General features: G+C 37.6%; 1 protein-coding gene across 4 annotated transcripts in view; it reads left to right on the top strand.

Moving 5' to 3' along the window:
- Positions 1 to 12,995, top strand: part of LOC109075779 (calcium uptake protein 1, mitochondrial) — a 70,223-nt gene that overhangs the window by 28,988 nt on the left and 28,240 nt on the right. For all 4 annotated transcript variants that reach the window (XM_042736227.1, XM_042736225.1, XM_042736226.1 and 1 more), the window contains exon 5: positions 8,749 to 8,792. In XM_042736227.1, coding sequence (XP_042592161.1) covers positions 8,749 to 8,792 — 44 coding nt within the window. The remainder of the gene's footprint in view (positions 1 to 8,748; positions 8,793 to 12,995) is intronic.

Raw genomic sequence — 12,995 nt, 5'->3', positions numbered from 1 at the left:
TCAAAATTGCAGAATTACTGGGTGGTACAACTATCCTGATAACATATTGCTGAAAAAAGTTCTCAATATTAACTAGTTTCTTATTAGCATGCATATTGGCTGTTTATCAGTGCTTATAAAGCACATATTAATGCCTTATTCTGCATGACAGTATTTTAGATCTTTTAATCCTACCCCATATGAGTTTGAGGCAAAAATCATAGTGACTTGACTTGGACACTTATTTGTCACCTACAGAAATTAAACCTCTCCAATGCAGCTTTCAAATCTTGTTCTTCATTCTATATATTTGACACATATATTTTTTAATAATATAAATAAATATATATATATATATATATATATATATATATATATATATATATATATATATATATATATATATATATATATATATATATATTTATTGCCTTTTATTTATTTACAGTACATTAGCCCAGTGCAGACTTGAATTGGATCCCTGCAAGAGAGGAAACTTCCTTCTGTGCCACGGATCTGATAGCTCATGCTCTTCTGTAATGCAGTGCATTCAGATATGCTTTAATAACAGGGCTGTTAGTAAGACCATGCAAAGAAAAATGGCCGCTATTAAAGCAAAGTGAATGTTAAAAAATGCCCACTTAAATTTGTGCTTTAAGGACCAGTTTTACCACAATCACTAAATGAAAGTATTCACTGTTTACTTGGAAGCAGTAGAACTGTCTGTAAGGTCCTTTTTAATAGGGTCTGTTATCTCTTTTTGTTGTAGTTTAAATGATGGCAGTGACCAGCTCTGTGTCCACACAGCCCCCCTCAGCAGTCCTCTGAGGCCACGACAAAATTCCACAACTTTTAATCTCTCTTTCCTGCTCTCTTTTTGTCCTTGCCTAATTTATTTTTCTTTTACTGCAAGCATCGCTCCACCCTGTGGTGGGTGGTGTGATCAAAATTTTGCCCAGAATCTTTCTAAGTTATTTTTCCCAGTCACAGTATATATCACCATATATACTATAGTTATTTTTGCTGGTAGAACACATCTTGGGTGTGCTTTATTTTTCAACAATTCAATGGACCAGAGTCAGTTATTCCTCTTATACTATGGTTACTATATCTCAATTCTCAGGGTATGGTCCTTAAAGGTGCTGTATGTAAGAATTTGACTCTACTAAAGCATAAAAATACCATATATGTTTTCAGATATTTAAGGAACATGCTAAGTTAACATACTTGTTTATCTGAGAAACAATGCTACAGTCAGTTATTCTCCTTTGAAAATGTGTGTTCCAGGCCGAAATGTCAGTCTCTGTTTTGGTTTGTGAAACCCGCCCACTGCAAGTTTACCCAATTGTATTTCGGCATCCCAGGTTGCCAGTTGTCGGAAAACACAACTTATTTCATTTCATTCATCATCAAGTGCGCTTGTTCCTGTTTGTGTCGTCAATCTGGCAACCTACATGTGCGTCAAGTCTGAGGAGGAGGGGCCGGGTGACAAAACCCTCTCCAATATTTTGAATTTGGACTGCAATACCTAGTTCAACCACTCGGAGTCAATCCTACATACAGCACCTTTAAAAACACTCTTTCGTATAGGACTAATATTTAACGTGTTTCATCTCAAGCTTTTGTTCTAATTCCAAAATGTAATTTTAGAGGCTTGAGCTATTGATGATGTAGTCGAATGCAGTTGTTAGAAAGTGAGAGAGATTATCTTTTCGGATAATGCATATTACTTAAAAAAAAAAAAGTTTGTCATCTCACTTGATACTTTTTTTCAATTTATTCATTGGTGAACAGTAACAAAAGATAAGATTATTTATAACAAAGGAAAGAAAAGTGTGACATTAAACATTTTCACATTATATCACTTTTGAGTTAAAAACCAATAATTATAAAACAGTAAAACTTGTATTTTGAAACAGATTAAATTCTGAGTCTACTTCTGATTGTCACATACCTTTGACTGTAATGAGTATGAGACCACTAAATGCTTCTATTTTGCATTTTTCTAATTTAATGGAAAATTTGTCATTACAAGTTAAATCATAGTTAATTTAGTTAATTAAAAAAAAAAAACATGATATGCATAAATTTCTATGCATAAATCTCTTTTCATGACATTGTTTGGCAAACGCCCTTAATAACTCTTGACTTGTTTATAAACTTGTTCCAATCTATTTTGACATTACTTTGTGTCTCTTTGTCTGTCATGTTCAAATAACTCAGTCCTGCCCATTGTGCTAATACATCTATTGTGATAAACAATATAGCAAAATCTCTACATCACCCATCCCACCATACCATCATATCACCCAGCCTACAGGAATATTAAAACAGTAAACATTACATTTACATTTATTCTTTTATAAGATACATTACATGTAAAATTAAACATCACCAACAGGCTTTTATTTTACAGCTTTACTTATTTGTTACATTACATTTCATCTGCATTTAATCATTTGGAAGAGGCTTTTATTTAAAACAGCCCGCATTGCATCTGACCTTAACGTCTTTTCACTTCATGCATTCCCTAGAAATCGAACCCATGACCTTGCTCTACAGGAATGCTAAAACAGTAAATCACGTTATATTACATTACATTTATGCATTTGGAAGAGGCTTTTATCCAAAATGACCTATATTGCATCTGAACTGTACATCTTTTCATTTCAAGCATTCCCAGGGAATCAAACCCACAACCTTGGCGTTGCAAGCGCCATGCTCTACTGCAATGCTAAATCAGTCGAGATTCCCATTCTCTCAGAATGAAAGACTGTGTGAGTGTGTATGTGGGTGTATAAGAAGGTTGAGCGTTATGCGTATAGCAGAAATAGAATGGAAGACGGCTCAGATTAGTACGTAACACTTGGATTGCCATTCATTCATTCTTCTCCTAGCCAAATGCCCTGTAACTGTAATTACAAAGAACAGTTTCACCAGCTTTATTAGAGTTTAGTGCCTCATTGGGTTTGGACAAAGTGTTTGTCTTTTTGTTTTTTTTTGTTATCTTGTTGGCCAAATACAGTTCTCTTGTTTAAACATAGCAAAAAATTACTTTGCTAGAAGAGCTCTTGAATAATGTGTGGCGCCCATTATGATGAAGTCACAGTTTTTCCTGAGCCCTTTTGTCGTTTATGTTATGAAGGTTTGATGTATTCATAGTGGAGATGGTTTGACATCCAGAGCGGCTGCGCTTCACGGAGAAACACTGACTGTTTGATTAAAGCGTGCTTGCATCGAGAATCTGTTAGCTGGTATTCGTCTGGTTGCACAAGCAACATGCTGTACTGTCATTCAGAAAAAGTCCTCCCTCGCTGTAAAGTGTGTTTCTTACTGCTTTTACACTTGTGGGTGGGATGTAAGGAGACCCACGGTGTGCTGAAGCGGTTTGTGATGTCATTTAAGTTAGTTTAAAGAGTCTGGCTTTCCTTTAGGGACAGAAGAGGGGTTGTAAAGAAAGGAAGAGTGAGGAAGTGAATATAAAATTCATTATTCATCTGGCTGTGAGGAAAGCTGTTCCATAATTCATCCTGTTTCAGCAGCAGAATTAGAGAGATATGCTCAGCTCAAAGGCAGTCCGGGCTTCACACAGGAGTTAGGCTTTTCAGTCACAATCTCGTCGTCACCTCGCCTGTCACTCAGATGTTTTATGTGAAGAGGATGCAACTTCTGATAAGAATCCAGCGATTTCAAAGCTTATAAAAGACAAATAAAATTTTATAAATTATAAATTTTATTTGGAATATAATAGATATTATTCATAATAAATAACTGATGTGTATATACTTATGTGTGTGTGTGTGTGTGTATGTGTGTGTGTGTGTGGTGTGCAAATTGTGGGGTCAGTATAATTTCCTTTTTTAACATTTAGGCTAACATTTTTATTCAGCAAGGATGCATTAAGGTATTAAGTGACAGTAAGGACATTGATGATGTTAAAAAAAATTATATTTTGAATAAATACTGTTCTGTTGAACTTTATATTAAGCAGTAAGCAGTTTTAACACACACACAAAAAATTCTTTAGCACAAAATAATTAAAAGGATTATATGACACTGAAGATTGGAGAAATGATGCTGAAAATTCAGCTTTGATCACAGAAATAAATTACATTTTCAAATAGTTTTTTTTTTTTTTTTTTTTTTTTTTAAATGTAATATTATTTCACAGTATTGCTGGTTAGACTGTAATATTGATCAAAGTAATGCATCCCGGTTGAGCATTAAAGACTTTTTTCATTCAGTAGACGTTCATTGTAAGTGCATGCTTGTGTTTACTAACTTAGGGACAAGTGTAAATTATTTTTAGTGGTGATCGGTTCCTTTGTGGTTCCTTTAATGGATTGCGCAATGGATAAAGTCTTGGCTCATGAAGCTGACTCTACATCAGCAGAGTCTGTGCTGTTCAGCTTAGTTCAGCCTCTACTGCATTCAGCACAAGATTAGTGGAGAAATGATTTGATGCTGAACGACTCTGACTCTGGCATTTATTTGGAACTTCTGGAACATGGAAATGAGCCTTAATAGCTTATATTAATCACTCATACACATCAGTAATCGTCCAGTTCCTGTAGTGACATCTATAAATGCAAATGACTACAGGGATTCAAAGATAAATAATAAAGATAAATAAAGATAAATAGGCTTGTTTATGTGTGATAAAAGCTCTCTTCAAAATCTAGTGAGTTTGCTATTTAGTCAGCAAGTCCTCATAGGCACTTTACCACAGAGAAAGCCATTCCAAAACAGACAGCATGAGCATGCATTTTAACCACATTCTAAAGCATCACTGCATAGAGAAAACAATGTTTTGAGACAAAATTGATTTTATGTTTTTGAAAGAAAGCTTTAGTACTCACCAATGATTTATTTGATCATAAATACAGTAATGTTATTATAACTTACAATAACTGTTTTCTGTTTAAAAATATTTTGAAATGTAATTTATTCCTGTGAATAAATCTGAATTTTCAGCATCATTACTCCAGTCTTCAGTGTCACAAGATCCTTCACAAATTATTCTAATATGCTGATTTTCTGCTCAAGAAACAATTATTATTATCAATGCTGAAAAAAGTTTTTTCCTGCTTGATATTTGTATTTATTAATCATGATACACCACCATTCAAAAAGGAAGATTTAAAAAAAGATACATATATTTTTGTTTAGCAAGGACCCATTCAATTGATTAAAAGTGAAGTAAAGACATTTTTAATGTTACAAAAAGTTCATCCAAGATGGCGGCGTGGTCGGACACAGCGGCTACTCTGGGTCCGAAAAACGGTGTTTTTATGCCTGTTAGTCTCGTTTCTTCGTCTTCGAACAGTCTGACCTTATCACAAAACCATCAGATAAACACTCGGAAACACATCTATGATCGACAGAGCCTTTTGGAAATCGGCAGTGTGTACAAACAGCAGTTTTCGCCGGAGACTACTGAGAAGCTAAGAGACCTCTGTCTGCTGCTAAAGCCGAACCCCGAGACCGCGGCCTCGCTTACTGACGCTACCCACACAAAATGGTGACGCTGGCGGTGTGAGAGGGGACAGAAGCGCAGCAAGCGTGGAGGCACACAAGCAAGGCTAAGGGCTAACCCCACTAGACCAGCGATTCCATCAATCATGCTCTCAAACGTTCACTCTCTGGAAAATAAACTGGACTTAATTCAACTCAGTCGGTCTACACAGCATGAGACAAGGGATTGTTGTGTGTTTGTTTTCACTGAAACATGGCTAAACAACTACTTCTCAGACTCTGCTATTCAGCTACATGGCCTGCCTGCTATCGTGCGGACAGAGACAATAAACTGTCTGGTAAGGCTCGCGGGGGCGGTTTATGTGTGTACGTCAACAAAGAGTGGTGTAATAATGCTGTTGTAATGACAAAACACTGTTCATTGCTGGTGGAGTTTAAGTTTGTGAAGTGTCGACCGTTCTATCTGCTGTGGGAGTTCACGGCCATTTTTATTGTCACAGTTTACATTTCCCCATGTGCTAACGCGAAGGACAAGCTTTACAGCACCATCAGCGAACAACAAACAAACAACCCCTACGGCTTTTTTATCATAATAGCTGGTGACTTCAACTATGCAAACTTAAAGACAGTTTTGCCAAAGTTCTACCAACATGTGAACTTTGCAACAAGGGGAAAAAACACATTGGACTTTGTTTACACAACAGAAAAGAATGCATACAAGGCTGTACCCCACCTCGGGTACTCTGACCACATCTTTGTTATGCTAATTCCAGCATACAAACCACTTCTGAAACTCGCCAAACCGGTTCAAAAACTCATCACAGTTTGGCCAGATGATGCTACCTAAACTGCTTTCAGTGCACAGACTGGAACATGTTTAAAAAGGCGGGTCCTGATGACATACCTGGCCATGTACTGAGAGACTTTGCTGCACAGCTGACAGATGTCCTAACAGATAACTTCAACACCTCGCTGAGCCAGGCAGTCGTCTCCCCATATGTCTCAAATCCACAACCATCATACCAAAAAAATCACCTGTGTCCTGTCTAAATGACTACCGTCCCATAGCGCTGACTCCAATCATGATGAAGTGCTTTGAGAGGTTAGTCATGCACAACATCAAAACCAGCCTCCCCAACACACTTGATCTGCTCCAGTTTGCATACTGTCCAAACCGCTCTACAGACGATGCAATAAAGGCAATAGAAAATAAAAGACTCCTATGTCAGAATGCTGTTCATCGACTTCAGCTCAGCATTCAACACAATAATCCCACAACAGCTCATTAATAAACTAAACCTGCTGGGCCTTAACAATTCCCTCTGTAATTGGATCCTGGACTTTCTAACTGGAAGACCTCAGTCAGTCCATGTCGGCCATAACACCTCGAGCACTACCACACTGAGCACAGTTGCCCCACAAGGCTGTGTGCTCAGCCCGCTGATCTTCACGCTGCTGATTCAGGACTGCACTGCCAAGTTCAGCTCCAACCACATCAAGTTTGCGGATGACACAACTGTGGTAGGTCTCATCAGCAACAGCAATGAAACACACTACAGAGAGGAAGTGGCACAGCTGGCTGATTGGTGTGGCACTAACAACCTGTCCCTCAATGTGGAGAAGACAAAGGAGGTTGTGATGGACTTCAGGAGAAACTCCGTTGACCACCCCCCACTGACCATCAACATCTCGACTGTGGAGAGAGTCAGCAGCACTAAATTCCTGGGGGTGCACATCACAGGGGATTTCACCTGGACCACCAATACCATGTCACTCTCCAAGAAGGCACAACAGTGCCTACACTTTCTCCACCGGCTGAAAAGTGCTAGTCTTCCTACACACATCCTCACCTCATTCTACAGGGGAACCATTGAGAGTATGCTGACCTGATGCATCACTGTCATGGTTAGGGAACTGTAATGCAGCAGACCGCAAGACCCTCCAGTGGACAGTGAACACAGTTGCAAAGATCATCGGTGCCCCTCTCCCCTCCATCCTGGACATTTTCCTTACATGATGCTCCAGCAAAACCAACAGTATCGTGCAGGACCCCACCCATGCCTCCCACAGTCTCTTCCAGCTCCTACCATCAGGAAGACGGTACCGGAGCATCAAATCCCACTCCGCCAGACTGCTCAACAGCTTTTTCCCTCAGGCTGTGAGAGCCCTGAACTCAAATCAACCCGCCCTCCTCCTCTGAAACCCCATACAAACCCTCTACCTCCTGAAACATGGACCATCTCCCCTCCTACACCCCCAAACACCGCCCAGCCTTACCACATCACCTAAAAACTGTTTGAAACATTCTTTTTTTTTGTGCAATTATCCTCTATGCACACTAGACACTTTTCTCACACACTGCTGTGTACATAATCCCACAAAAGACTCAAATATGTGTTTACATGCTCGTTCACTACAAATCATCTTGCACTGTTCCCCAGCCTGCTGCTTGACTTACGATGTTTCTCTTTGCACATGTAACAGTATTATGTGAAGCATTCGTATAGTATATATATTTTTCCTTTTCAGTCTATGTATAGGTAAACATTTATATATAGTATACTCATATTCAAAATCTCTCAGTAGGTTAGTTGTGTATAGGTACAGTGTTTATGTCTAGCATTTGTAATTTTTTTTGTTTTGTTTTTAGTTTATGTATAGGTAGACATTTATATATAGTATTTAAAATCAAAATCTGTCAGTAGGTTGTGTATAGGTATAGTATTATGTGAAGCATTCGTATAGTCTATATTTTTTAGCTTATGTAAACTTTTATAAATAGTAAAATTATTGTCAAAATAATAAGTTGTGTATAGGTTTATACTGTTATACTTCATTGTTGTATGTCTGTATTTATGTAGCACTGTGGTCCTGTGAGGTATGTCCACGCATGTAGTAGAATGACAATAAAGCTCAACTTGAACTTGAACTATTTCAAATAAAGAATGGGTGGGGGGGGGGGACTCCTGTTTTCAACATTGGTAAGAATAAGGAAGCTTCTTAAGCACCAAATCATATTATTACAAAGATTTTTGAAGGATCATGTAACACTGAAGACTGGAGTTACTGTATTTTTGATCAAGTAAATGCAGTCTTGGTAACATAAAAAACTTGCCTTAAAAACATCACAAAATCTGAATTATTCCAAACTCCTCACTGGTAGTATATGAAATAATTTAGTATCAAACTGTAGTTTAGTCTGAAAAATATTTATATTTTATCCAATATTTGTGTATGTTTTGAAACCGAGCCAGTGTGTTTGACTGCGTCTTCCTCTTTGTCTCTCTCTTACAGACCTTGGTCTGGATCAGTTTGTGGTGAGACGCTATGATGGAAAGGTAAGCAGCGAGATCTGTGTGCGTGTGCATATGTGGGCGAGTGAGTGGGAACCGAATAGTTACTTTGCCATTGTGCAGCTCAACAGGATGACGCAGGATGGAGATGTTTGTTCTCATTCACTCTTCATAAAAATCTTTCACTCTCTCTTTTCACAGAATCTCATCCACAGCTCAATCGTGAGCACGCTTTGAGATGGTCACTCTTGTGCAATGTAAAACACTCGTTGGACGCTTGAAACGTTTTGCATGACAAGTTACACATACATTCTCATCAGGGCCATTTGTTGTCATTTATAGTGTTGTGTGTTTTCTGTAATTTACGAAAAGGCTGCCTCCAATCTGTGCTTTCTGGTTCATGTTGCATCTCTTTGTTTTTTATGTCTCTAGGTTACAGTCTTTAAACACACCTCCGCAGTGTCTACCTTTTAAACATGTCTATCCTTGCCTTGGTCTACTTACTTGGTCTCTCAAGCAGATAATTTATTTTAGAGAACAGATGCTTCTGATATTGCTCAATATTGCTTCTGATATTCCTTGATATAAGTCAATACTTTTTTCAAATAAAATGTTTTTAGCCAGTGTGAGGGAATCCATAGTTCTTCAAGCAACAATGTAATTATGTAAAAACATGTTCTTTTGTTGATTTTGATTGCTTACATTTGTAAATCACTTTGGATAAAAGCATCTGCTGAATGACTAAATGTAAATGTAATTATTATTTAAAGTAATTAAATATAGTCTCTTAAAATTAAATATAAAGAAAAACAAGAGAGCTCTGCAAGCTGCTGGGAAAAAAAAAACTAATTACACTGAAGCTATTTTATGTTTTTACATAGTTTACTTAAAATTATATCAGATAATATAATTTCTAATTTGTAATCAGAGCCATATTTGTAGTAAACTTTTTTTTAATATACTATACTACTTTGAAAAATGCTGAACTACTCTTACACTATGAAAACAAGGTCGCTAGAAAAAGTAGTCGCTACTTTTAGTTAATTGTTTGTACTAAGCCAAATAGGCATCAAAACATAATGCTTAAAAAAAAAAGAGCCCCTCTTTAATTATCAAGTGTCCCTGCAGATATCAACTAGCTGGTTCAGGTGTGTTTTTGATTAAAGGTGGAGCAGAACCTGGCTTAAAGCTGTGTTCATGCCATGTCATAATTACCGTAATTCCGAGATGACAACACGTGACGTTATACTTGCAGCTGAGTTATGTGTTTCTATGGCAACACTATCAACGCCAAAGCCCTCATGTGCTCCAGAACTCGTAATTACAACTTGTAAACTCTGAATGTTCTGAGAGTTGTGACTTGGACCAGTGACATGTGTACCATGTGACCACTGCCAGGTTCATTAGTCTGAGGACATGGAAAGCTTTGAGTAAAATGTCATGTGTTGTCATTTCGGAATTACGGTAATAACAACATGACGTGAACGCAGCATAAGAGCCGGTCACACTACACTTTTGTTCCATTGACTTCCATTTATACATATGCAAATGCATGGAAACAATGAACGCAAGCTCAGTGGCATAATTCATGAAGCTACCTGAACAAACTTTTGAATTTCAGTGAGTTGATTAAACCAAACAAATCCAGCCTGGTTTAGAACGGGTTCACAATGCTCGATATAAACGTTCTCTGTTAACTCCAACCCACCAACCCACCCTTTTTCAAACTAAATGCAAATTTACCTGGGCAGAAACCTCAGGTGTATTTTGCTGTGTTGCAAATTTCAAGTTTGGTCAGCTCTGCCCTGCAAATTTGAATCAATAGAAAATTGGCGTGATCGTGGTGTGACCTCTTATCTGAGATAAAAGAACACAAACTTTAAATCTGCAGGATTGCAGTGTTGAATTAAAGTTGAGTAGATTGCATTTTTAAAAAAAAGATGGAGCAGAGTGTGACATCATATTACAAAGCTGCAGCATCCGTAGAAATTTCAGGAGCTCAAAGTCTAGTGTGACCATGGCTTTAGTCCGCTGACATCACAAGCATGCATGGTCTCAGTTGATGATTTTCACAGGGTTGTTTGTGGTTTCCGGACCTTGTACAGGAAACAGACTCTTGTCTCCAAAGTCATTAAGAGAGAACATTAGTCAAATGACCCGATCAGAGAGCGGCTGTCATGCTACAGGTGTACCTTTGAACAGGCTGATCACTTAATGACTGTTTGTGCTGTTCGCACACACATTTTAACTAGGTGTATTTGTTTGCACATTAGTACTAATGAGTTGGTGAATCAGTCTCAGGTCAAATGCTCATAAATCAACCGTCAGTTTCTCAATGAAGTCTAATCACACCAGGTTTATCTTTCTGTCTATCCACTGTACATACAAGATGAATAACATTTCAGTATCATCAAGGCCATACAGCTGCTCTGTAACTCCGCATGATTGTTTTTTGGTCAGCCCTTGTGTTTTTCAGGGATGATATTTAGACTAAATCTCAGCAACTTGTCAAGAACATGTCCAAATCATTTCACACCAAAATCCAAAGAAGTTTTTTTTTTTTTTTTTTTTCTTGTAAAAGAAATGTTTAATTTCTGCTATTCTATTGGAATTGGAAAAATAATACCGGTTTTATACAGATTTCCCAAACACTCCCCCATCTGCTGAGGGTTGTGCAAATACTGTAGATAGTCCCGCCCCTAAGTCAGGCATCATTGGTTGAGCCTTTGTAGGTTTTCCCATTTAAAATTTTACCATGATAAATGTATCTTTCAAATACCATAGTATAGTTTTTTGTTAGTACTGTACTGTGGCTTTTGCTCTCATACAAAAAGATTGTGTAAGCTTATATCACCTGAAGAGATCACCACAATAATAGATTTGTTGTAGTTTAAGTAGTTGTAGTAGCTGTTGCATTTTGGTGGCAACCATGGTAAAACCCTTCTCATTCCTCAGTCCTGTATAAATGCATAAGTAACGTCTTAGATCTATAGCTTTTACTAGCAAAATTAAATTTCCATGTTTTGTATATTGGCCTCTTTCCATCTCCTCTTTGTTCTTGTTTTGTTCCCCTGGGTATTGTTGGCCTTAGGGATGTGGAATATGTCTTGTTTCTTCATTTCCATATCTCTGTCAAATCTGGTGTCCCGGCAGGACTGCTGGATCCATCTCCCTGTCATCTTCTTCTTCTTCCACACTTCCTCGTGTCGCCATTGCCACTAAATCCTGGCTGGAGTAATGAAATTCCAGGAACCGTGTTTTAAGCAAGTTAGCGCATGGGTGCACTATGCTAACAAACACTCTTGTGTAATTGTTTTGCTTTCTGCGAGCGTGTGAACACACCAGCACTTTTAACCTTCTTGTTTATCATCTATCAACAGTATTTTGCAGGTCATCGCAGCTGGTGCTTTGCAAGTGTGACTTTCACAGCTGAAATGGGTTGTGTGTGTTTGTGTGTGAGAGAGAGAGAGTGTGTGCGTTCCCTTCAGCCCATTTAAATGCGCACAGTCTTTTTGCAAACACTATGTATGTTTCCAACATTATGACCTTAGTATTGGGGAAGCTATTTTGAAACTAATTTGTCAAAAATGAAACTACTAGTCAATCTCATCCTTTAAAGGAATAGTTCACCCAAAAATGAAAATCCGGTCATTAATTACTCACTCTCATGTCGTTCCAAACCTATAAGAGCTTTGTTCATCTTCGGAGCACAAATTAAGGTATTTTTGATTAAATCTGAGAGCTTTCTAGCACGTTCAAGGCCCAAAAAGTTAGTAAGGACATTGTTAAAATAGTCTATTTGAAATCAGTGGTTCAATCGTAATGTTATGAAGCTACAAGAATGCCTTTTGTGTGCAATGAAAACAAAAATAATGACTTTTAACAGTTTCTTCTGTTCTGTTCTTCTTCTATTTAGTATGGATGTAATGAATAACTTGTGTTTGATATCCAAGTGTCGCTCCGTCTGGTTCAGTCAGTGAGTGAGCTGATAGACCAATTCAAACCGTAACTTATGAGTTTGACAACATTGTCTTTCGCATTAAGTAGCTCTTGGTTCCCAACCTTGGTAGCATCACTACTTGTAGCTGATTGCTCCCCAACACTGATAATATGTAATTATCTGTATGAACATGTAACTGTATATCTATGTTCAATCTATTTTAACACATGAATTCATTGTTCCTCTAGGCATCAAGATGTCCTGCATTGTTTTTTTGTTTTGTTTTGTTTTTTCTAGGATATAATTGT

This window comes from Cyprinus carpio, chromosome B13, assembly GCF_018340385.1.
Source record: "Cyprinus carpio isolate SPL01 chromosome B13, ASM1834038v1, whole genome shotgun sequence".
NCBI lineage: Eukaryota > Metazoa > Chordata > Actinopteri > Cypriniformes > Cyprinidae > Cyprinus > Cyprinus carpio.
Note: the sequence above shows the minus strand (reverse complement) of the source record. Positions and strands in the feature narration are given on the sequence as shown.